Here is a 27,222-nt window from a genome sequence, read left to right as displayed (position 1 = left end):
CTTGAACCCAGGAGGCAGAGGTTGCAGTGAGCCGAGATCGTGCCACTGTACTCCAGCCTGGGCGACAGAGTGAGACTCCATCTCAGAAAAAAAAAAAAATCAATCTATCTATCTATCTATCTATCTATCTATCTATCTATCTATCTATCATCTATCTATCTGTCTATCTACACTTATATGTACTTTGTTATCTATATTTATTTCAGAGAACGCAGTGCTATTGTAAAAATAATGAATAAAATTAATATAAGCTTAGAGCACTTTTTTGGCATCAGTATGCCTAAGGAAAACTAATGTATAATACAGGATTAATGTTTTTCACACCGTCTTAAATCTTACTGAATGCTGCTATCTAGAAAACAGTGGTAACTGAGTTACAATGGCACCTTAAAAGCAAAAAACCACTGTGGCTGGCTAACTGAAAGTGATCACAGGGCCAAGACCATAATGATTGTCCTGCCCAAGCTTCAGCATATATGGTTGCAAAATGTGAGCAGTGTTAATGCCGTGTCAAGTGTCTTGTGGTATTTCATCAGTGTCGCTTACAAGGCATACTCAACATTTAACAGTAGGATCATTAACCATCCATGCTGTGATGTAATAGAATAGTGCTTCCCTACTAACCCTGAAACAAGCTCACTGTGTGTGACCTACATCCTTCCGCGGGATGTGTATGAGAAAATGATGACACCACAGAAGCAAAGCAGCTGCTGTAAGTTGAGCCACAAGGAAGAAACTCTCAAGACAGGAAGAAGAAATGCTTTAGAGGTGCACTAAAATAATGAATGAACTAATGTGGCATAGCTGTGAAATCATGTGAGGAAAAGAACTACAGGGACACTAACAGAAGATGGTTCTTTGAAGTAAAGACATTGAGCAGAAGAAAAATTGCCAACTTGTGTAATCAGTTGATGTTGCTAGTCAGCCAGTTTAAACATGGGTTAAAGATAAAGATCGGCTTGAAACCAATTATTTTATTGTTTGGCTTCCTGTTTAAAGATGAAAATGAAATATGTGTATATATGTGACATATTTTACATAGCAGCGAGTAGGTACAGGAAGCATGTAAAATGCTCTGCTGAATTCACTAACGTCACAACATATTCCTTAATAATTGCCAGGTTTGATAGGCTGACTGTATGCTAGCACAGGAAACAATGCAGTGGACTTGTGTTGGAGAGAAGAATTTTGACATTTGGATCTTTAAAAATCATGTATATTGAACCCATGAACTCTCATGTGGAACATCAGATTTACTACATTTTAAACAGAAATGCCATCACTATAAAAACCATTGCAAATTTGTCAGCATACTTCCACTTAAAAAGCCTTTTCCTGCTTTTATTGATTTATTAATTTATTTTTTTGAGACAGTATCTCACTCTGTCACCCAGGATGAAGTGCAGTGGCACAATCGTGGCTTGCAGCCTCAACCTCCTAGGCTCAGGTGATACTCTTACCTCAGCCACCTCCCAAGTAACTGGGAATGCAGGCGTACACCGCCATGTCTGACCCATTTTCTTGTAGAAATTGAGTTTTGCTATGTTGCCCAGACTTGTCTTGAACTCCCAGACTGAAGCAATCCACCCACTTAGGCCTCTCAAAATGTTTGGATTACTGTTGTAAACCACTGTGCTCCACCTCCATTTCCTCCTTTTTAGATAGATTATGTATTCTGTACCTTTTGTGTAACTAACTTGTTATTACATAAACTATATTCTAAATATATTATAAGTTATTGTGATCGTGATATTTGTTATTGAATTAATACTGCCTAAGTAGCAATTTTCACAGAAAAGATAATTTTAAAAGACCAAAATGGCTATTCTCTTGGAAGCACTTGACATAAAATAACAGACTAATACAGATTAGAATTCTGTTTTCCAACAGCTACTAGTGGTAAGAAATATAGTAAGCTTCTGATTTGTAGAAACCTTAGCCTTCTCATCTGATGAGGTGGTTAATAATATTAACTCTCATATTTGTTGAAATAATATAAAATATTTAATATAAATTGTCAATTATAATGACTGGCATAAGGTAGAATTGCAACAAATGCCAATTATATTTGTTTGAAAATTTAACACTCTATTAAAAGGCAAAAAAAGTCTCACCTGCAAATATTAATACATGCCTTCTGTTTAGTCCATAGTGAGCCTAAGAGATTTAAAAGTGAAAGCTATCACTTACAGAAGATTAAGAATATATTGCATTGAGAAGATAGGGATTAAAGAGTTCATTAAAGGTTTTTTAAAAAATTATTTTCCTGAACATCATTTCAAGAAAGATAAGCGCCAAAGACATACCTATATTCTCCGGAGCTTATGCACTGCAAGTTGACAAATGTGTCTCTTTTATAGAGTTTGGTGAAGGTTATTCATTTTATTTTTCCTGTCTTGACCAGAAAATTGTGGCTTCTCATCATATGTGACTGCCTGCAGGGTCTTCTGAATAGGAAATTACTAATGCTGAAATTTGTACGACTTAAATAAGTGTTGAAGTGTGGGGGTGGAAAGAAGATACATATCAGAAACATTCGTTCAGTTAATAGAGCTAAGTTTTTGATTTGCATAGCTTATATCTAGAGCATTCTGTTTCTTATTTTCTATTTTACTATCTTCTCTAACTACATAATTAGCACAGATTGAAGCTATAATGGATTTCCATAATAGCACTTCTTTGGAATGATGTATACATCTTTAAATCTTAAGACAAGCATAGGAAATATGTATTCTTCAAAAAGGAATTTTTTTTAAAGTTTAGTGTTAAAAGAAACATGCATTTTCTGTTACATTTCAGATTATTTTAGTTAAAGAGCCTTCTATGCTTTTTTCTTCATTTTTAGAAGACTACCTGCAATTGTAAAGCATGAATCCTATCATACTTCTGTAAATGAATCACTATTGCATTTATACCATTAGCCTCTGAACAGATGTCAGAAAGTAAAGATTGGCTGCCTCTAGATCAAGTTGCTGCTGCCGACTCTCGCGAGCTTTGTCAGTAACAGTTGATTGTTACATTCAGTAACACTGAATGTCAGTGCAGTCCAATTCACAGGCTGGAGCAGCAGCTGCATCCTGCATTTCCCCGAAGTATTACATGATTTTCACTCCTTGTAAACTTTACCATCTTTGTTGCAGAGAATCGGGTAAGTTGCTCTGAATTTACACCTTCGTGTAGAGATCCAAGTTACTGTAAAGCTCATTCTGTGGGATGAGAGTGATCCCTTCACGTGTTTGTTGTGTCCCTTTGGTGCTCTGTGGGGAACAGTTACTGAAGCTTGCAAATGGGACAGAGGAAGTGAGCCAGCAGGCACATGCATCAAATCTTCCTATTCAGGGAATGCAGACTTTGTTTATTTAACTGCTGAGAAAATAATGAATTTATTCAACTCTATATAAAGGACCATAGGACGTGTGGAATCACTGTGATATATATTCTTAGTGAGTTTCCTAAGAAAAAACATTTCCTACTGGTTTACCCTTAAATGCATTGTTTATTGAATCTCTCTGTAAAAGTAATCTTTGATTAGTCTTACTTTTTTTTCTTTTTAAATGGGATAAAGTTAGTAGTTAACTTATTTTTTCCTGAACAAAATACTTTTCTCAATCAACATTTTGTCACCTAAAACTTTAACAATTACGATTGGCAAATGAAAGATCTAAGTTTATTTTATGTAAATAAAAACAAAACCTGTTTTCTAATTTGATTTACAATGATTTATGAACATGTCCCCTTTGCCCTTTTGGTTCACTTTTTATATGTTTGTTTAAATTGTAGCAAAATATTTTACATTTGCTATTATTTTACTATTATAGAAATAGTAAGCAAATATACTTTCTGCTCATCCTATAATCTTGTAAAACTATTATTTTGGTAACATCAGTTCCACTTTAACCAGGGAATTAAGTATTAAGGATTATAAAATCTATGAATGATTAAAAGTAAACTGAAATGTGATTTCATTGTTTATGATTTCTATTTATTATATACTTTTATGAGTATGTCTTCCACATTTTTATGAATATATTTCATGATAATAAACTCAGGAGCTCCTGTCACTAGTCTGTTTAATGCCTTCCTTAATATAAACTATCTCATAGTTACAATAAATAACAATGACAGTTTACTTATATAAGTAGTTACTTTGTTTAAGGATAAGTGTGAGCTTTTAAAGTGTGACTTCAACATTTGAATAAAAATCTTCAGAATTTTCTCTGGATATGAAATAAAGTAGCCTTTTAGATACCAAATAAATTTCTAATTGGGTTATCAAAGTTCTGTTTTGTTCTCCAAATTTTTTGTTGTTGTTGTTTGTTTGCAATGTCCTAGCGTTTTTTAATTGCAAAAATATGTTTGGGATGTATTCCATATTTCATTTTTATAAAACATAAGCTAATAATAGCTAAATACGTCACATCTTATCCATAAATTTGGTTCCTTCTTTGAGTCATTTCTTGATAAGTATAATATATATTTACATTGAATATTATCTTCATTTCGATGGTTTCTAGCTAGCATCTGCTCATTCTTACCAAAATTAGATGGTCCCAGATGTTAAGAGAATTGTAATTGAGTAGATAACCACCTAAGAGAAGATTTAATTTTCAAAGAAGACTCAAGAAATCTCTCTAATAAATGTTCAAATTATTCACACGATGAAGTTTGTGAATGTTCTTCCTAATTGAGGACAGATACACATCTTAAGTTTCTTATACCTAATGTAGTGTCTTCTATATGTATACATGCCTAAAGCATAGCTGAAGAATCCCTGAAAGACAGTGATGTAGTCTATTTATAATCAGACTTCCTCAATTCCCCACTTCACTTAGTCTGCAACAAAACAAGCTTTTTAAGTTTGATATAAAGATGTCGTTGTTCTAATTTCTTCAGATACATTTAAGAGCTCTTGTTCTAGATCATATTAATATTATCTAGATGGCTCTTTCTCTACCATTTTAAGAGGGTTTATTTCCAAGTAGAAATAAATATTTATTTAATTGTAACTTTTTAAAAGATAGGGAAATTATACACAGGGAAAATATTTTGAATATTTGCTTGAATATCTTTTAAAAATTCTTGTCTGGTCCATTATTTTGAAAATCTGATTGATATTCAAGTTATCCCAAATAAATAGCTCTTTATACAAATTATTTTATCACACTCACATCTTATAGTATAACATTTAGTATTTTTTGTTAAAATCAGCTAGGGAATTTTGATAGTACTTTCAAAATTGAATTAAAAATGCAGAAAAAAAGATTTGTCACCTTTTTTATTTGAAAGTTATTGTTTTAACAGTTTAGTATTTTCAAAAATGGCCAGTAAATTTTCTGAATTCCAAACAAAAACTCAGTTCCTCAAAAACTCAAATTCCTCAAAAACTCAATTCCTCAAAAACTAGAATTGTCTCAATTCCAAACAAAAACTCCTGTCTTTATTTACAATATTAAATACTATTTTGATAAGCAAATTGATCTAAATTCAGATACACAGCTGTACTTGTGAAAATGTGCCCCATTCTTTATGATAATGTTTATGATATTATATTCTCTCAGAATCGTTTAATGAGACAGTATCCAATTGCACCAGAATTTATTAAAAGAAAAACGATAATGTTTTGTTGAATATCCTAGTCATTAATAAAAATTTTGAGATATAGACTCAATATTTTTATTTTATTTTCATTTATCTTTTGATTGCTCAATTACATGATGAACATATTAAAATGTTTATAGTCTTTTAATGGCAAAACTCCAGAGCAGCATGTTAGAATAGAGAATACCAGATTATAAAAAGGGCCAAAGTGATGCTTATTTAAAAAATAAAGTACTGCAGTTAAATATAAAAACATTAGCCTACAATACACTGACAGTATATGAACATCTGCGTATTTTTATAGTAAAGTACACATTAAATAATATGTCATATAACACTGCAACAATACATATGAGTTGGCATTATATTGTCATTCTTGCAATGAATGCATGCTTACAATGGTTGCTTTGATTGCTACTAATTACATTATTTGTAAGTTGATGACTCAGATATTATCAAAAAATTAAAGATTTTAATTCATACGATATTATATAACAAGATTTACTCAGCACAAAATATAAATATAAACATATAATAAATTTTGTATTAAATCAAGTTAAGTGACATGGGAAGATATTACAACCATTTAGATGTTGTAGCAACTGTTTAACATAAACAATGAAACATCACATTTCACAATTACACAAAACACAAATACAGTTTTGTAGTAACTGTAGTACTTGCTTTGCAATAATATAAACTGTTTGTAGAAAAAGTTTGAAAACTATCGAGACCAAAATTTATTTCAATTTGGTGTTTGGTTTCTAAAGACAAACTAATATTCAAATAAAATCAAGGAAAAAAATAGATGATTTTTGCATTAGACTTAGAAGAACATTGACTGAGCTAGGCAAGGGGGAGAATGGGTACAACCAGGGATGATGCAATTAATTTATTAAATTGCAGCTTAGAACGAACCGCCCAATCAGCTTTGCACCTTATTCACTTTAAGGATGTTTTCAAAAAAGAAAATAAAAAAATCATACTAGTACTTTGTTTTTCTCCAGATGCTCTCCTGCATTTATTAAAGAGAAAGGGATTAGCGGTTGTCAGAAAGAAAAAAGAACTGAAGCAGTAGTGCCTCTAAAACTTTGATTATGTCTGAAATGTTATTAGTGTCAGGTAATAGGAAACTTTAAGTCATTGTTATATTTTATTTATATTTACTGTGATTTATGATACAGTCATACAATACATAATGTTTCAATCAATAACGGTGGCCTTATGCAATTATAATATAGTATTTTCACTGTACGTTTTCTATGTTTACATACACATACCGTTATCATTTTCTAACAATTGCCTACAGTATTCAGGAACATGTTGTACAGATTTGTAGCCTAGATGCAACAGCCTATACCATATAGCCTAAAGGTGTGATAGGCTATGGCATCTAAGTTTGCATGAGTACACTTATAATGTGTGCACAATGATGAAATTGCCTAACTGCGTTTCTTAGAATGTATCCCTGTCAATAAATGGCATATGACAGGGCTACATTATATAATAGTACCTAAATTATATATAATAGTACCTAAATATCATGAATGTAGAAATGCTGTTAAAAATATATTTTAATTATGTTTTATTGATCTTAGCACACATCTAATTGTACAAAACAGAACTGAAAAAATAATAATCTTGTGGCTTGATTTTTTAAAAACCTTATTATTCTAGCAGTCATTTTATATGTAAATATATATGCATATACATACGAACATTGTTAGAATTAGATATAGAAATAGATATATCCATTAAGTATCAAGCCCTGAACCAAATGCTCCAGACCATGGATTAATAAATTCAGATATTTACTGGGATAAAAAATACTTATAGGTCACTAGATATCCTATGACCATTGGTGAATTAGGCTGATTTGAAATATGATATCCTAGGTCTGGGACATAGGCATTAGAATAGTTATTTATTCTTTTTCTTTTGAGAAAATCTAAATTAAATAAACAAAGAAAAAACTAATACAAATGCTTAGTGTTTGTAGGATTTGTTTATTGGTTGTGTAGGTTGGATTACAGCAACCTAATTACAGCATGAGAAAAAATAAAGGGAAGACTGTACATTAATGGATCTTTGTTATTATTATGTGAATGAGAATCAGTATTTGTAATTGACTATTTTAGTAAGGTTTCTTGTAGTTATGTAAACACATTAGTTCTTTTATGGCCGGGCACGGTGGCTCATGCCTGTAATCCCAGCCCTTTGAGAGGCCAAGGCAGGTGGATCACTTGAGGTCAGGAGTTCAAGACCAGCCTGGCCAACATGGTAAAAACCCATCTCTACTAAAATACAAAAATTAGCTGGGTGTGGTGGCACACACCTGTAATCCCAGCTACTTGGGAGGCTGGGGCAGAAGAATCGCTTGAGCCCAGGAGGCAGAGGTTGCAGTGAGCCGAGATCGCACCACTGCACTCTAGCTTGGCGACAGAGTGAGACTCCATCTCAAAAAATAAAAGAGACATTAGTTCTTTTAAATGATATTTGCATCCCATTTTGCTGGCCCTTTTTGTCACAGAGTTTCCAAATCTGATTTTTAATTTCTTTTTTATTGAAAAGAAACTCATATCTGCATTATGAATTTCTGATAAAACTTAGATCTCCTCTAATAGTCTATGTCATCCATTAAATATTATTTCATAAATGTCAAATACTTATGATTTTGTAGGTCACAAAGAATATTTTTGCTTCTGCCATGTGACCCGTGTCTAAGCTTTGATCCTCTAATTTCAGTCATTTTTTCCACTGTAAAAATACAAATAATTCTGACTGTGCTAACACATGTAGCTTCACTAGTTGCATATACTTTAATCTGTTAACAAATTGCTATAACAAATATTAATACATATTGAGTAATACTGAGTATAAAATTCCTCTTAAGCCACAATCTTCTCCCAGACATTATAATACTAGCCCCTGGTTCTCTCTATTGACATTATAAATCTGGTAGAGAGTCCCTCATGTTTATTAAATTTTAGAGAAATTGCCTGGAATATATCCTCAGACTTTGCTCTCTATTTTTTCCATAGCTCTTACTAGTGGTAGCATGTTTGTTAGTTTTCACAATTTGTAGAATAAATGGTCACTACCATATATTTGTTACTTAATATTCTATGAATAAATTGTCTAAATTCTCTTCAGTTTGTATAATAGGATTGTATAGAGGAAGATGTCACTTGGCAAAAGTGACCACAGAAAACACAAGGAAAACAGAAAAGGACAATAATGACAATCTCTTGATCCTTAAAAGTTCTTAACCTACTTAACAATTCTGCGAAGAACCAGCCAGTCATGATATTTCAGAGAATGTATGAACTTGTATTTTCTCCTCTTACCAAGGCAGAAATTATATCTGATGTAGGTAGACTACTGTTTACTGCTTTTCTGGTGGAGTTGTACATATGGTCAGAAGTAATATTAAATTTGACTAGGACAAACATTCTATTTAAAATACTAGCTCTTCCTTACAAAGATTTGACAATAAATATCTCCAAAATGAATATTTTTAATTTTCCATTCCACTACTTTTTTTCTAAGTTGAAAACTAAAATATCTCTGTTTTCTATTTCTTCCTATGTAGGCCTTTACAGAAGCAGGTTTATTTGTTTTCATAATTTGTAGAATTACTAACTACTATATTTTAGGTAATTATCATCAATAAAGTATAATATGCTATATGCAGAAGGCTTATAAAACATTATACTTACCTCTCTTTCAGAAATCAATATGCATAGCAAAGTCACAATCATATGCATCAGATTTCTCTTTTGGTTTTTTTTGCTCTGCATGCTTATTGGGAAGTCACATACTGAAGATGACATCATAATTGCAACAAAGAATGGAAAAGTCAGAGGGATGAACTTGACAGTTCTTGGTGGCACGGTAACAGCCTTTCTTGGAATTCCCTATGCACAGCCACCTCTTGGTAGACTTCGATTCAAAAAGCCACAGTCTCTGACCAAGTGGTCTGATATTTGGAATGCCACTAAATATGCAAATTCTTGCTATCAGAACATAGATCAAAGTTTTCCAGGCTTCCATGGATCAGAGATGTGGAACCCAAACACTGACCTCAGTGAAGACTGTTTATATCTAAATGTATGGATTCCAGCACCTAAACCAAAAAATGCCACTGTACTGATATGGATTTATGGTGGTGGTTTTCAAACTGGAACATCATCTTTACATGTTTATGATGGCAAGTTTCTGGCTCGGGTTGAAAGAGTTATTGTAGTGTCAATGAACTATAGGGTGGGTGCCCTAGGATTCTTAGCTTTGCCAGGAAATCCTGAGGCTCCAGGGAACATGGGTTTATTTGATCAACAGTTGGCTCTTCAGTGGGTTCAAAAAAATATAGCAGCCTTTGGCGGAAATCCTAAAAGTGTAACTCTCTTTGGAGAAAGTGCAGGAGCAGCTTCAGTTAGCCTGCATTTGCTTTCTCCTGGAAGCCATTCGTTGTTCACCAGAGCCATTCTGCAAAGTGGATCATCTAATGCTCCTTGGGCAGTAACATCTCTTTATGAAGCTAGGAACAGAACGTTGACCTTAACTAAATTGACTGGTTGCTCTAGAGAGAATGAGACTGAAATAATCAAGTGTCTTAGAAATAAAGATCCCCAGGAAATTCTTCTGAATGAAGCATTTGTGGTCCCCTATGGGACACTTTTGTCAGTAAACTTTGGTCCAACCGTGGATGGTGATTTTCTCACTGACATGCCAGACATATTAATTGAACTTGGACAATTTAAAAAAACCCAGATTTTAGTGGGTGTTAATAAAGATGAAGGGACAGCTTTTTTAGTCTATGGTGCTCCTGGCTTCAGCAAAGATAACAATAGTATCATAACTAGAAAAGAATTTCAGGAAGGTTTAAAAATATTTTTTCCAGGAGTGAGTGAGTTTGGAAAGGAATCCATCCTTTTTCATTACACAGACTGGGTAGATGATGAGAGACCTGAAAACTACCGTGAGGCCTTGGATGATGTTGTTGGGGATTATAATATCATATGCCCTGCCTTGGAGTTCACCAAGAAGTTCTCAGAATGGGGAAATAATGCCTTTTTCTACTATTTTGAACACCGATCCTCCAAACTTCCTTGGCCAGAATGGATGGGAGTGATGCATGGCTATGAAATTGAATTTGTCTTTGGTTTACCTCTGGAAAGAAGAGTTAATTACACAAAAGCTGAGGAAATTTTGAGTAGATCCATAGTGAAACGGTGGGCAAATTTTGCAAAATATGGGTAAGTGCTGATTTTTGTCATTGTTCTCTGGCTTGATTCGATCTGTTTTGCTTAGCTTTGCTTGGTCTCTGGGGTAGACTTTAGTATAAAGACACAGAAATGTTTTAATTATTTGTTCTATTTGTACCAAAGCTGGTTTTATTTTTTCTTATGAAGTGCATTTCAACTCCCTGTGTCAGAGTGTTTAAAAGAAATCATCATCATAGAAATTTTACAAAAAATATCTTCTGATTTCATCTCCAAAATATTTCAAAGTATTTCAACAATGTTAGCCAAAGTTTTTATAGAAAAAGATGCTTAGGTGGAGAACTAAAATTAATGTGAGAGTACTTCTTAACCTACAAGTTTACAATGTTCACAGATTTGGGTCAGAGTAGGACTATTTCTTCCCAAGCTCTTCAGCTTGGTACCATGATATCTGATACATGAAGTAATATATCTCTGCTTAGGAAATTGAAGGGACATGATGGTGATGCAGTTGGCCCTCAGATTACCCAAAATACGCAACATTTGCCATTGTATTGTTTGGTTTTTCTTTTTTTCCTAATAGTCCTGATCAGATTTGAGACAGCCTGTGTTTGACTGGGGCCATGAGGATTTAGCTAAGCTGTTCTCCACCTGAAGAGTCTAAATGGCTGACATTAGATAATCAGAGACATTACAAAAAACATATTTCCCCCATATATTATAAATATTGTGATATTATGTCCTCAAGAGTCAGAAAAAAATAACAATTTAGAATATATTTTCTAAATGTGTGTGTGTATCAAAGAAAATAGTTTTTTTTTCCGCCCACTACATTTGTAAACCAAAGCCACATTTTATACATGGGAGTAAATTGTACCAATGTGAATAATTTAAAAAAAATAGAAATTTAGAAATTTATTTATACAAGAAGTGTTTACATAAATGATAAACTGATTGATGCAGTAATTCAGTCTATCACACTATCTTTTATAACTAAACAAAATGCTGACAGTTACATTACTGCTTTCTGGTGTTCTTTTCCACCCTCCATTTGGAATTCTTTGTATATCATGTTACTGTATGTGTATTTCTACAATATCAATTGTACAATTCTTTTTAAAATCGTTTAATAAGTTTTCACTGTGGATAAAGTTATAATTCTTCCACCTAGCATTAAAAGGCCTCTATAATCTTGCTGCAACTCACATTACTCAGTAACACCAGGTTCTGGGTAAGCCAGTTATCTCACTAATACCAAAGATTCTGAGCTTAACTTCACCTTAGAAATTTCTTCTTGCAATGTGCCCCATTTAGAACACCTAACTCTTTCCTCCTTAATGACCATGTCCTACTTTTTTAAGGTCTTAACCTACTACACATCTCATGCAGCATTTCTTTAATTCCTAGAGTTGCAATTGCTTCAGACCTCTCGTTCACTCTCACAAAAGTTGACTGTAACTTGTCTATTTCCTTTTTCATTGTAAGCTGTTCTTCCTCAACCATACTAAACTACCTTCTTGAAACAGAATCTGTGGTTACGATTTGATATTCATTGAAGTACTATGATGGGTATGTATCATATTTAACAAATATTTGGCTAATGATTGAACGAGAGCTGGTAAAAGATAGTATGAGTAGAAAATATTATATTGCCTTTTCAAGATATGTGGGTATTATATTACCTGTAGCTGTAAAATATTTTATTCCTTCTCAACATCAGCATAAATTTCTGCTCAAGGAAAGAAGGATCAACTTATTTTTAGAGGTATATTAGAATTACTTATATCTCATTCCACTCTCTCCCTTCAGGCTTTATCCATATTACATCATTTATATATGTTTTTAATTCTTTCTTTAAATTCTAGGGACTGTAAATCATTTAAGGATTTAAGGATAATTTTTGAAATCATTGAAACCTAAATTTTTCAAAGGACTTCATTTTTTTGCATGTTGCAATCATTAAGGAATTTATATTTTCTTGTTTCACAATGGAGAACACAAAGAATCAGATGTGTTAAATGCCTTGTTTATGGCACTCATGTAACAGACCAAAGAAGAAAATCTTTGACACTTAATAGGATTAATTATTTAATACTTAATTAATAATAAGGTTATTTAATATTAACCTTATAATGGGAAATGAATAAAAACTGATGTTTTACTAATAATAATACATATATGTCATGGAGATCATAAGCTATAAAAAGTTAAACTGTAAAGTAGTGTAGCAATAACAAGATGCTCTTTTAGTAATTTTATTTGCAGAATGATATTTGCACAGTTGAACAGAGATAATAACATTATATATTTGTGTTAAGGGTTGATTTGATGTCAAGCATAATGTTAATATCCGGATGTTCATTATCTATTTTCAAAGTATACATGTGAATTAATATAGAAGCTTTGAATAATTAAGTGAACTGCAGTGGAAACAAAGTTGACAACTGTTAGGTCTGGAAGTCTATCCACATCTTTCTGACCACAGATTTGATGTCCCATCTTAATGAACTTAATGAAATATTGTCAGTATTATCTCAGTGGTACAGAAAATTGGTGAAATTAAACTTGGGTTATGAGAAAGACCAGAGCACTAAAGAAGGAAAATATGCCAAATGTAATTAGTAAGATAGTATAAAATGGAGGTTATCATTATTTCAAAACCCCTCCAGCTTCTTTCTACTCTTGCAGATAATCTTTTCTTTACAATATCCTCCCTTGGTGCTATATTCATTCGGAGCTTCTTCAGTGTAAAATCTCAGAGAGAACCATTCACAGTGCAGTTACACAGCCTTCCAGATCATGTGTGATAGCCAATGTAATGTTCCCAGTGTCACTCTTTCTACAGATCCTTTGTATATGTAAACTTAGGCAAGCTACTTAAAATTCCCTGTATTTTTTTCTTATCTGTAAAATGGGAATATAAATATAACTCTCTCATTGACATTAAAACTTGTCATTGACAGAAAATTGTATTCCTCTTCTCTATTTAAAAAAATCAGTTCTTCCTCATGCTCTATCCTCATCTAAGATTAAACTTAGCTTCCGTGACAAAAAAAAGCACAATTGTTTAATTTCCTGACTCAAAACTACTTAATTAATCAATTAAACTTTCAAACAAATAAAGGTAAACTTCAATATTGAGGCAATTTACTTGCTTCTATACTTTTTCATTCATTCATTCATTCATTCATTCATTCAGAGCCTCTTATTTATTTATCATTTATTTATTCAGAACTTCTCTGAAATGGTTAATATTTTCTAATGCTTTTTGCCAGGAATAAATGTTCTGACATGTCGCTTTTATTTTGTCCTGTTTTGATATCATAAAATCACAAGCTATTTAACAAAGTAATTTGAAAGTAACATCATAGCACACATGCTGTTATTCTCATATCGTAATATTTTATTTATTATTTATTCCCTTACACTTTAAGGAAATTTATCACAGAATGAGCAATTTATTAAACTTGAACAAAAATGTATTAATAAATTTTTCACTACTGAAGTTAACAGATCTGGAAAAAAGTAAATGAGAATAGTTCTTGATTTTTGTAATGGGGAGTGGGTAAGGCTAAATTAAATGCTAAGCCAAATGTTGTTAATACACAAGATATTTTAAAATGATTGGGACAATTTGATAATAGATATTCATCTTTTTACTAAATTTTAATTGTAATAATCAGAAATTGCAGATTTGACAGATTCCTAAAGGAATCAATTTTGTTTCTGATTTGAGATACACACACCCACACTGAAGGAAGGGTGGCCATATAGATGGCCATAACGTCATTAAAGTACCTGAAATACACTCAATAATTTGTTCTCTAATGCTTTTAATGTAATTTTAATTTAATATTTAGCATTTAATTGGTATATTTTTATATGACACAATAAAAATGGATTGAAATAACAGTATTTTAACATCACTTATTTCCCAAATGGTATATTTTTTGGTGTGCTCTCTCTCTCTCTTTTTTTTAATTGCAATCATTCCATGTTTTTAAATGACAACAGATAAACTGGGGAAAGGTCAAAGAAATTATGGGTGGAGAAATCATGCTACTTCATTCTAAATGTCTGTATAGGAATTTAGCATATATTTATACTTATATAGTATTTGTGCAAATCCCTTCACCAAGAAATTAATTTCCAAATTATAATTGAATTTACTTTTTGTTATATTTTTCAACTAATAAATATTATAGAACTTCACAATATAATTCTTAGAGGTCTCTTCAATATATCAAAATAATATCAGTTAAAGATACTCTTTACATAAACAGTGTAATATCACAATGACAAGGTGTGAGGTATATGCATTCTATTATTAGAATTTAAAAGTGCTGAAATGATGAGACTAACTAACATTTTTTTTAAGTGAGAAAATTGTGTTCCATAGAAGAAAAGTGAATTGCAACTAATAGGTGACAGAACAATGATTAACTGTGACTCAAGGCTATTAACTTTCATTTCCTTGTATGATACATTCGCCAGGCTGCCTTCACCATGAATTCTTAAAAGCAGTCATTAAGTATGCTTACAAAATGCATTTGGTTGCAAACTTGTAATTTTAAATGTTAGCATGCTTATACCTGCTTGGTTAATGTTATAGAGGTAAGGGCAGAGAACAGACTAAAATTAGACATCATGAGACTTAGAGGCAAGTTTAAGTTTGTGAGACTGTCATCTGGCCATCTAGTCCAATTATTATCAGACTTATAATTAGATTTTCTGACAGATAATAGTTCACGTGGCTTCCAGAGTGAAGAGAAAAATTCTTACTCTCTGATTCTACAATTATTTGTGGTATATTATCATAATTAACCCAATGGAACATTTTCATGACTTTAAAAAAGAATCAGGGCTTAAATCCCCTTGGATTTATTTTATTGCCATCATAACAGCATCAATGTTCTATCACTTTAAATCTTTTTTTCTCCTTAGAAATTAATTTAGGAGTTACTCAGAAAAGAATAAGGCAAAAGTGCCAACTGTAGTATTCCTGTAACTTACCTTAATTTTAACAGATAGAATATAACTGTAGGTTTAAAAAAAAAAAAGGATACCCATTAGTGTAATGTATTTGAAAAGAAAGAATTGTGTTATGAGACAATTTAAAGTGTATATAAGATCACTTTCAGAACCATTTCAGAGTGCAGCAATATTTTACAATGAATGACAGTGGAATGAGGTAGAGAAATGTGATGTCCCCCAAAGGGGCAAATCTATAAAGAGAGCTATAAAACTGAGATATGTTTGATCAAATATTTCAGAATACTCTCTCGCAGTGCAGCAGAAAAAAACGAATGCACTCTTTGTATAAAATGGCTCATTAAAACATGGAAAATCTCATTTATAGGATCAATTTACTTGGAAATAATCTGATTTGTTTTCTATGTTTCTGCACATGTTTTTTAGTTGGAAAAAGTATAACATTCAGTCCACTTGTACATATTAAGTTCAGTCTAATATTAATAAATCATGTTTTTAGAAATCAAAGTAATAATTTCAGGAATGTACACATAGATGTAATGCTTCAAAAGACCTGTCAGAAATAATAGCTTAAATATTGCAAAGTAACAAAACACAGTAAATAAAATGTGAATTTAAATATTTTTCTGTATGGAGTTTTTCTGTTCCACAATCAGATATGACTCAGGCTAATGATTCTCTGTTTATTGAATTTAGCAAAAACATAAGAACAGAAACACACCTAAAATATTTTTAAAACTACAAACACAGAAGACAAGGTTAACAGCATAAAAGAAAATAATGGTAGCAGCAAAATAGAGCCTAAAAATAAATAAGTATGTTGATTAAAAACTATTTTGTGGTTAAAACTCTTCTCATTGTATAAACAATATAAAAAGTAGTGTCACTTACTGGTAAATGCATTTATGAAGGAATGTACTTCCTAGAAAAGAATTGGAATGATAATTTTTTAAATTATAAACATTTTTAAGAGATGTAATACTATTTATTTTAATTACTTTTAATTCTAAAAATGTTGAAATAATCCCAGTTAGAAGTTAAAAACCTAGGCCGGGCACGGTGGCTCATGCCTGTAATCCCAGCACTTTGGGAGGCTGAAACGGGAGGATCATCGGAGGTCAGGAGTTCAAGATCTGCCTGGCTAATATGGTGAAACCTGGTCTCTACTAAGAATACAAAAATTAGCTGGGTGTGGTGGTGCACGCCTTTAATCCCAGCAACTTGGGAAGCTAAGGCAGGAGAATCGCTCGAACCCAGGAGGCAGAGAATGCAGTGAACCAAGATTGCGCCACTGCACTCCAGCCTGGGCAACAAGAGCAAAACACTCTGTCTCAGAAAAAAAAAAGAAAAAAAGAAAAAAAAGTTAAAAACCTAAACACGCACTACTTAAGTATTAATTTTTTTTTTATTTTTTCACCTCCAAAGAAAAGGCCTTGACTTTTAATTGAATTTCCAACATAGCATGATGCATCAAAAGAGCATGGCATTAGAGGAAAATAGCTTGATTTTGAAGCCATGTTTGCCACATAGTTGCCAAGTTAATTGTTCCCTCTGTGTCTCTATTTCTCTAATAAAACCTTCCTCACATGGTTATTGTGAAAACTTGCCCAGTGAATAATACTTATGTATGTATTTTATTGTAGATGCAAATAGATCTGGGTATACCTATGGATAAGTCTGTAAGCAACAACTAGATTGGTAATAGGATGGTATTGTTGTTGTCTTCACTAATGTCTCTTCCTCTGCTTCATGATCTTCGTTTTGATAATTTCCATTTACTAAATGTTTCATTAAGATCCAAGCAAGGTTCTAAATATTCCAGATAGACTTTGCATGTATTCTTTACAACCACTCTGTGTAAAATGCATTAATATCCCTATTTTACAAATAAAGCCACTGATAATTAGAAAGTTTAGGTCACACAACTAACATTTGTTTTTAATTTTTTAATTTTTAATTTTTGTGGGTTAATTTTTCCACCTGCATGTCTTGATTTTAAAATGTTATTTTAAATTATGGTACCTAAAATAATGCTTCAGTAGTCCTAACATCAGAAAAACAGTAGTTAAACATAAGAATATATTGTTGGCAGAAATATGTCTCATCCTCCTTATGAAGTTACCATTCTCAGTGTAGTAGGTAAACTTTATCCAAAAAGACATTTTATAATTTCTAATTTCAAAATCTATTTATTTTTATAGCTTATATGCTTTGTTTCATATTTTGTAATTATGTATTTATATAAAATATGAAAAATAAATTTTATCATAACAATTTATCTGTAGCTGTAATTATAAAGCAGTATAAAATTTAATAAAACAAGATGCTTCTGATTCTTCAGCATTCCCTCAGATAGACATTTTTGAATGAAAGTCATGAGATTGTTTCCAAGGTACACTGCTTTTAAAATCACAAGTTATTAAATAATACTTTTCAGTATAAAATAATTATGGTCAGATTGATGAGTTTTAAGAAATTATACTTGCTGCAATTTTCCTTCTTTAGATTGTAAGGCCCTTGAGGGTAAAGATTTTCTCTCTGTTCTCCATGCCTCAATGTTTTTTATTTGCTTTGTCATCTTTGCCTATTTATGTTGTGTTTACTGCTGCATCCCTATTACCTCAATAATGCTTGAAGCATGTGGACTTTCAAATATATTTGTGTCTTATCATGGTAAGAGTTCTGAGAAAACTATAAAACATAGAAGCATAGAGCAAGATGCAGATAGAATGTGTTATCATTTGTAAGGCGGTCACGAAAAGCTTCTGACAAAGTTCTATTAAAATACAGGGACAGAGTAAATCATGAGAGTATCTGGGGAAAAATTTTCCCAGAAGAGAGAACAACCTCTAAGACTAAAGTATTTGGTATGTTGCAGGAACAGCAAGAAAGATAGTGCGGCTGGAATAGGTATATGTGAAGGGGAAGTGATAAGAGGTAAGGTCAGAGAAGTACAAAGAGCCAAGATATATGATTTGAAGCTTGGATGAGTTTCTGAAGTCTTTCCTGAGTGAGACATTTAGTTATGAAATATTCAGGAATTTGAGTAGCATATTTTGGTTCAAACATTATAAAGAAATCTCTGACTGGTAGGTACACAAGAATGAAGTGTACAGAAGAACTAGGAGGTTATTATAGCAATCCAGTTAAGAAATGATCATAGATTAGGTAAAAGTGGGAAAAAATGATCAGAATCAGGTTATACTTTGAAGGAAGGTCTGACAATATTTGCTGAGATACTGGATGTGGAATATAAGAGAATAAGTTGAGACAAGGACACTATACTGCAAAATTTTTTATTTGAGCCACCAGAAGAGTAGAGGTACCATTTCCTGAGATATTGACAACTATGGGAGGATGTGGTTGGGAGAGTGAAATCAAAGTGCTATTTTAGACATTTCAAGTTTAAGGGACCTGTTTTTCCAGAAATATTTAAATTAAATTGTTTAATTTAGATTTAAATTTTTATTGTGCCAAGACATTTGAAATTCAAGGGAGAAAAAGGGGCTAAAGATATAAATTTGGTATCTTAAAAGTACGAAGATGGTGTTTAAAGCTATGAGACAGGTTTATTTCACTTACGGAGGTTTTAGATAAAACAAAGATATAAATTTGGTATCTAAAAGTATGAAGATGGTGTTTAAAGCTATGAGACAGGTTTATTTCACTTACAGAGGTTTTAGATAAAACACATGTCTAAGCACCCCAGGGTTAGAGGGTGGGAAGAGGAAGAGAAAACTGTAGAGAGAGAATGGAGTAGCCAAGTGAATTGGAGGGCAACTAGGAGAACATGGTATCCACTCAAGACTAAATAAAGAAAATACTTCAGGAAAGGAGTATCCGTATAGAATATAGAATGAATACAAAGAAAATTATATGAAATTGTGTATGATTGTGGGTTTGGAAATGTGGACATATTGGTAGCAAGGATATGGTGTTTCGATGGGATGGTGGAACTAAAACCTTAATAGAGATGCAAATGAGAATGAGAGGAGAGGAATCAGTAATTGCAATTTGAGGCAACTCTTTCAAAGAGCATTACTCTAAAGTGGATCAGGGAAGTCAACTCAGGGGAAGGCTGGACAAGAGAGGGTAGAGGTGTTTTTGATTGACTTTACTTTTTCATGGGGAATATTGCAACATGATTGTGAACTGATGGGAATGGTATAGTGATTATAGTGATTAATCTGGTTTTGCGTAAGCATCATCTCTACTTAATTTTATTTGCTTTCTTTATAGAAAACTATCCTCATAAATATAATGCAATTATATTCTTGGTTAGAACTTAGGTCATCAGTAATTAAGACTATGTGGATCTAAAATAAAAGGAATCAAGAGACAGGTAGCAAAGAGAAAAATAGACAACATCCTAGATATTCTGAACATCAAAAAAGTATGACAAATATTTCTTTGATATGTATTCCATAGAAAAGGTCGTATTGAAACCTATTGACCTGTAGTGTGCCCTAAATATTAAGAGAATTACTCATTGATTTTTTTTTTTTTGATGAAAGACAAATCAGAAACAACAGTTTTCTAAGAAGGCATAGGCAGAAGGCAAGTAACCTTACAACAGAACTGAGAGGTCACAGTATAATTGCATGACAAGAAACCAGGGGAAAATAACTTCCCATAAGGAAGCTGGTATAAGTAGTGACAAAATATTGACCCTAGACCACAAAACATGTACTTGATGCTCTCTGTGTGTCCTTGAACATTCATAGAAGTATTATGTAATGTCTAATAGAAAATTAATCTGTTAAAATATAATGAATATGTTGTAGTAAAAATAATTGAGTCCTTAAAGAATATACTTCTTATGTGATATGTAAACAATAATAATTATTTAGCCTATTGTGTAGTCAGGATATTCTAAAAAAAGTACTGACCAGGTAGCCTTTGTAGTCATAATTTTAAATCTATAATATTAAAAATTACATCAATTAAATTTATTAATTGCTAACATTTGCTAGCTCCCTGCTCAGGACTTCACTTTCATGGTTATAGCAATTCTCTAAAGAAGTATCATCATCCTCAACAGGTGTTGATAAGGATATTGAGGCCTACAGAACTGAAGCTACTCAAAATTCCACAGCTATTAGTGAAAACTAGAACTCCAAATTGAACTTTGTGGTGTGATGGAGGAACCCAGATCCATCTTCCCTAAACTTTGCTCCCTCTCTGTTAGAATTTTTGCATACCACTAAGGTAGGAAAAGAGCAAAAATTCAATCTCCTTTGCCCTTAGTTTTTTTTTTTTTTTTTTTATTTCTAAAATCAAAGTGTTAATACCTGTCTCCTTGGCTGTTATGGAAATTTGAGAAACTATATGTGATATGCTTGACATTATTCCAGATACATACTGTAAGTAATATTGCCAGATAAAATACAGGACATTCAGTTAAACGTGAAAAATAAGCTAAACCAGGAATATATGTATATGTAATATACATTATTTTAAATATATAAGTATGATACTAATACTAACATATTTGTATGAATATAATACTAATACTAATATGTATTATAAATATAATACTAATACTAATATTTAATTATAAATATTTATAAACACTAATATATATTATAAATATAAGATTTATAATTAAATATTAGTATAAATTAAAAATTAGTATAAATATAATACTAATTCTAATATATATTAGTATAAATATGACCCATAAGTCTGATGGGACATAATTATAGTAAAGATTATTTGTATTTTAGTTGGAATTCACATTTAACTGGGTATTTTGCTTTGTTTTCACTAAATCTGGTAAACCTAACTGCAAGTTAGGGACTACAGAGAATAGGAAATAGCCCCAAGGAACAAAATTTTGACAAAAGCTGAAAAATACGTCAGAGATAAGTTTAGAGAAGTTCAGCAAAGGGACCAGGGGTTGGTAGGCAGAAAAGAAATCAGGCCAGCAAGGGTTGGAGAATGGGGACTCTAGGGACAAGCTGCATTTCTAAGATTTGGCTGAATTTCCTAAAGATTGGCTCTTGGCTAGGCAGGGCTCAGCATGCACGTTTCAGGTTTCCAGTAAGGATTAGTGAGCTGAGGAAAGTAAGAATTAACATCATAAGAGCAAAAACTAAACTGTTAACATTATGATTAAAATAAGCTTGCCTTCTCCCTTAACCTGAATCTCTAAAGCTGTAACTATGTATTTGCATTTATTTTATTGTTTTTGGATTTTTCTTTCATTTTATCTTCTTAAAAAAATGGTAACATCTGGGGAATAAATATTTCAAAGAAGGTAGTCATAAAAATTTTGAATCATATTAATGAACCCTGAAATAGAAAATGAGAGGAGAATAACATAAACCAGAAAATGTGTTATTTGTAAAACCTTAAATTCTATTTACAGCACTAGACTGCAATCTCAGATTTCATGTGCAAATTATTTATTACTAAATTTACTAACAATAATCTTATATACTTAGTATACAATTAATTCAGATATCATAGTATGAGGGACACTACCTATATTTATTATAATGAAATCATTGTGGAAGTCAAAGAAACCTAACACTTATGAAAAATTACGAAATTTCTAGGACGCACAAATCCTAATCTTGTTTTTGCCATCAATTTTGGGGTCAGATATTCTGTTAGTTACTCAGACTTACATTAGAGAATGTGTAAATTAAGACTTTTTTTTAATCTCTACCTTAAATTATAGATGATAGCTGAACTGGTTGTTTTTTATCTTTCTTAATTTAATTACATTTTTTATCTTCCTTTAGTATAATGCAGACCATTTATATAAAAAGAATAAATAATATTACAGTCAGATAAATGATTATCTACTAAATATGAAATTAAACCTTATCTTTATAATCGTCCTTTGTTATCCTTGAAATTTCTACAGAAAATATGCTTTTAACTCATACATTTATTTTTATTGTTTTAACATTTTTTCCTTTTCTGGACTAGAAAAGATTTTGAAGTAAAGGAATCAAAATGATAAGTTCAATCACAGTTGTAACACAGTATGCTTGTAATAAACTTTTCTATGAGATTTCAAAAAGAATAAATATTATTTTGTAAATAGCATTGACTTTACAAAATATTGGTACACTGTAGGTTTGAACCTACTTTAGATATAGACACATAATCAAATATCTACAAATAGAAAAGAATGAGATGATGAAAATGCAATATTTAGTAATTTTAGAATGAGAAATTATTCATTTAATAAGGAAGAAAATATAAGAGAATAAATATATGATTATTATAAAATATTAAACATAATGATTTGATTACTTAATACCTAAGCATAATATAAAAATTAGTTCAGCAATAGAAAGATTTCAACTACATATTAAATTATCTTGTAAATTTTATTGGTAAGTAGTCTTATTTAATAGTATGATTCAGAGCACTGTTTATTATAATTTTGCAACTTCTGTTGCTAAATCCACAGTAGTCTCTCATTTTATGATATTTTTTCTGGTAAAAAAGTTTTAAACAATTATCCTGATAGAAAAAAAAAGGGACTCTCATGGAATGCTTCAGACCAAAAGTAATGATGATAGAGTAATTAGAAAAATGTAAAAATGGCCAGGCGCGGTGGCTCACGCCTGTAATCCCAGCACTTTGGGAGGTCGAGGCGGGTGGATCACCAGGTCAGGAGATCGAGACCATCCTGACTAACACAGTGAAACCCCGTATCTACTAAAAATACAAAAAATTAGCCGGGCGAGGTGGCGGGCGCCTGTAGTCCCAGCTACGCGGGAGGCTGAGGCAGGAGAATGGCGTGAACCCCGGGGGGCGGAGCCTGCACTAAGCCGAGATCGCGCCACTGCACTTCAGCCTGGGCGACAGGAGAGATTCTGTCTCAAAAAAAAGAAAAATGTAAAAATCCTATTACATTATGAAGGATATTGAACATTTCTAATAGCTTTCAACGAGGACACAGAGAAAGAGGTATAGAAAAAAATTCTGGAAGAACTAATGCTGGTGTAAAGTGCTGTGGACCCCAGTCCTTTAATGACTAGACTGTACTTTCATATCTGAGGGGGCATTTAAGGAAGCACCTCTCCAATACTCACACACGATTAGAGTGTATGCATATTCACTGTATTATGCTTTCTTTGAGAGAATATTGAAACCTTTTTCATTATGAGAAACTACCACATTAAAATACAGCCCAAATAAATAACAATTATGCCACTGGCAATGAAAAACAAAATGGAAATTTTTATGTAAAATATTTAATTCTTTTTTTGTTTTTCTGTTGTTCTACAGTAGTTGAGTTCTAAATACAAACAAGAGATAAATTTTCAAATGAAATAAAGATGTTATTATACAGAAAATTGGAAATGCCCATGCTAAATCCAGTTTAAGCATGGAACAGTCCATTTGTTTGAAAGTACACTAAAATCATTTTATTGTTTCCCTATGTGTAACATGCAAAATAATTGGTTAAATTATCATGCCAATAAGAACAGATAATGTCTAAAATTATATATAGCGTATAAATGTTGATAAATACTTGATAAACTATGTGATAAAGATTTGATAAAATACATGATAAACTCTTGTAGTGGGACCTCAAAAAAAAAATCAAAAAACTCATGAGATGCATTTTTTTTCCACTGATAGATTGATGTCTAAGAAACAGTTGGATAAGGATATTATAGTATTTTTATTACTTCCAAACTGTTCAGCTATTGATAAAATTGTGTATCTTAGAGTTGGTACTAAAATATTGAGAATGCAAAAACATTTATGTATATAAACTTGTTTATTCCTGATGTAATTCAGGTGGTCCTCTGTCTATTCTTGAAGGTCAGTATTCATAGTCTTTAGTATACAGCCTTCAGATATTTTGAGCTTGAACTAATCTACGCTAAAAGGAATCTCTGGAGATTGAAAGATGAGAAGGACAGAAAGGAACAAAAGGAGGAAAAATAGTCAAAAGGCTAGATAAGGTTTGAAATGGGCTTCTGTATCCAAGTCTTTCTGACACCAAAGCCCATTTCTTTTCACTAGATCACCTAGCCACCTTGTCACTCTAAATTTACTGTTTTGATTATTACTTCTTAATCCTCACTGGGCTCAGTACTTATTATTAATATTTCTGTGTTTAGGCTCTAACTCTATGCATTAGGAAGGCAAAACTATGGTTATCTGTGTACACTGTCATCTTGCTCAGGAAATATTATTCTAAATTATTATATTGTTTTATTTGAAATTTATAAATTAAAAATATAATACTGAGAACAGAATTCCAAAAATAGAATTTTCTAAGAGCAAATCAAATTAATTTTTTGTCAGTTCAGTGTTTTTTGGTAGACACAGACAATTCAGTTATTCCTAGAGCATTACCATTGTCTGTTCGTGCAAAACCTCCCTTATGTTTAAAATAATTTTATTATTTTTTCATTCATCACACATTCTTGCATTCCACACACACACACACACACACACACACACTTACACTGCTCTCTTAGGCACATCTACATACAACTTGTTATCCATCCATGAATATGTAGGTAAGTATGTTTTCACTTTTTTATCAGCCTGGTTTCCTTAGGTATCAGATGGAAATTCAGATAGAAGAAGCCTTAAACTTGCACCTGCATATGTAGAGATCATTTCTAAATTTAACCCTTCTGTCAAGAGTCTAACTGCCTACAAAATGGAGAGGTCTAATCCTCAATTTTAAATTCACCTACAATTTTACTTTTTCACTTCTGAGCAAGATAGTTTCAATTCTTGGGTGTTTATATTCTACTAATTAAAATATAACATTGCTGCTATTTTCATGACCGATTTTTTAAAATAAAGATTTCTTGCATCTTAAATATCAATTAGGTAATGCAGCTCTACTTTTATTATCACTGTGCAATAAATTTCAGTCAATTTAAGTTATAACTCCAATAAGATGTAGAAGAAAAAGGATACTTCACTACATATTTTAGTTAGAGTTGTAATATATTAATCTTGAGCCAAATCCTCTGTTCTTAAAAAAGTTCTCCATCAGTTTTATCAGCTGGATATGTCATGGTGTCCTTTGAGATGAAAGCACCACACCAGTTCTTCATTTAACAGTATACTAAATTCCAAAACATTTTGAAAGAAAATGAAAGAGTAACAGCAAGCTTACCTCAAATACTGCTAAGGAAGCCAATGTTGAAAAACTTACCATTCATTTCAGATGGAGGAACTTAATTCTCCAGATAGCCCCAAAACAGAACTAATGAACACAATGCATCCCCACTCCCAGCAGCACTTCGACTAGGGGTGTTTGTTTTCATATTTCCTATCATGTTTGTCATGCCTTTAGTAGAAGATTTGGCTGGCACAATATCCTAGCCTAGCCTCAGTGTAGAAATATGGCAATAAAATAACACATCCAAAGATAAAATAAGAAGCAATGTTAGGTGATTAATCCATGCAAAGTACTCAGTGAATCTCTTAAAATACGCCTATCTGCACTCACAGGAAGGAAATGGATGTGCTGGGAATCTGCATTCTTCTGGCACACCATATATAATGTCTATTGCGATATTTTGAGTGGGCATAATCTTCCTAGCAGGGATAATATGGATAACTTTCATAGACACTTTCTGTGAAGTAGAATCTGCTGCTAGAATATCACAACTTGAACAGAAGAATATCCTTACACTGGGTGTAACTGAAGATAACACAATTAATACTTGTTATCAGATATTTAAGTTTAAAAACTCAGTAAGCAAAACATAGCCTATCTGAAACATACTACTTTGTCTACAAAATAAATCTCAACTCTGTAACTGGTATTAAAGAATTATTTCAATCATGTAATGTGTGTCACTTAGTAAGCATGACTAAGAATAGTAATTTTAATAATAACTTATACTACCAATAATCATATAAACATATAATATACGTTTTATAAACATATAAAAGTTTCCTAGGAATGTGGAAAATTCTACTGACCCCTGTAAAATACTAATGAAACAGTGGAAATAGGAGCATTTTCCCATAAACTATGATAAAATAATTCTTAGCATGATCATACTTTTTAAAAAGTTGGACAGTTAAAGAAATTTAACTAAGACAATGATGTACTAGACATCCTTAAAGTGAGCTGCTGCTATTACTGTAAGTTTAATCATTATAAAAGCCATGCCACTTCTCTTAGAGGATTTGTGTACATTATCACTGGGCAGTACTATATTATGAAAGTATGCTACCCTTGTGTTATGAAAATGCATGGAAATTTGGGTGAATTATTAGAGTAAAATATACCTCACAAACATTTGTCTTAATAGACCTCTGATAAATTTGTGCAATGGATCTAAAAAGTTATACATGTAGGATTATATAGAAATATACATAGTGAAAAATAACATTTTAATGCATATTGGATATAAAAAAATTAAAATCTGCTCATTCATCCTAAATGTTTATTGCA

The 27,222-nt window shown here is 31.9% G+C and overlaps 1 protein-coding gene across 1 annotated transcript in view; it reads left to right on the top strand.

Moving 5' to 3' along the window:
* The first annotated feature begins 3,038 nt into the window (after positions 1-3,038).
* The window catches only part of BCHE (butyrylcholinesterase), a 62,247-nt gene continuing 38,063 nt past the window's right edge, over positions 3,039-27,222 (top strand). Inside the window, exons 1-2 of the mRNA XM_032173945.2 lie at positions 3,039-3,148; positions 9,329-10,853. Of these exons, the coding sequence (XP_032029836.2) occupies positions 3,100-3,148; positions 9,329-10,853 (1,574 nt within the window). The 5' untranslated portion in view covers positions 3,039-3,099. The remainder of the gene's footprint in view (positions 3,149-9,328; positions 10,854-27,222) is intronic.

Source organism: Hylobates moloch, unplaced genomic scaffold (assembly GCF_009828535.3).
Source record: "Hylobates moloch isolate HMO894 unplaced genomic scaffold, HMol_V3 SCAFFOLD_13, whole genome shotgun sequence".
Classification (NCBI taxonomy): domain Eukaryota; kingdom Metazoa; phylum Chordata; class Mammalia; order Primates; family Hylobatidae; genus Hylobates; species Hylobates moloch.
The sequence above is the reverse complement of the archived record's forward strand: the minus strand, read 5'-3'. Positions and strand labels throughout refer to the sequence as shown.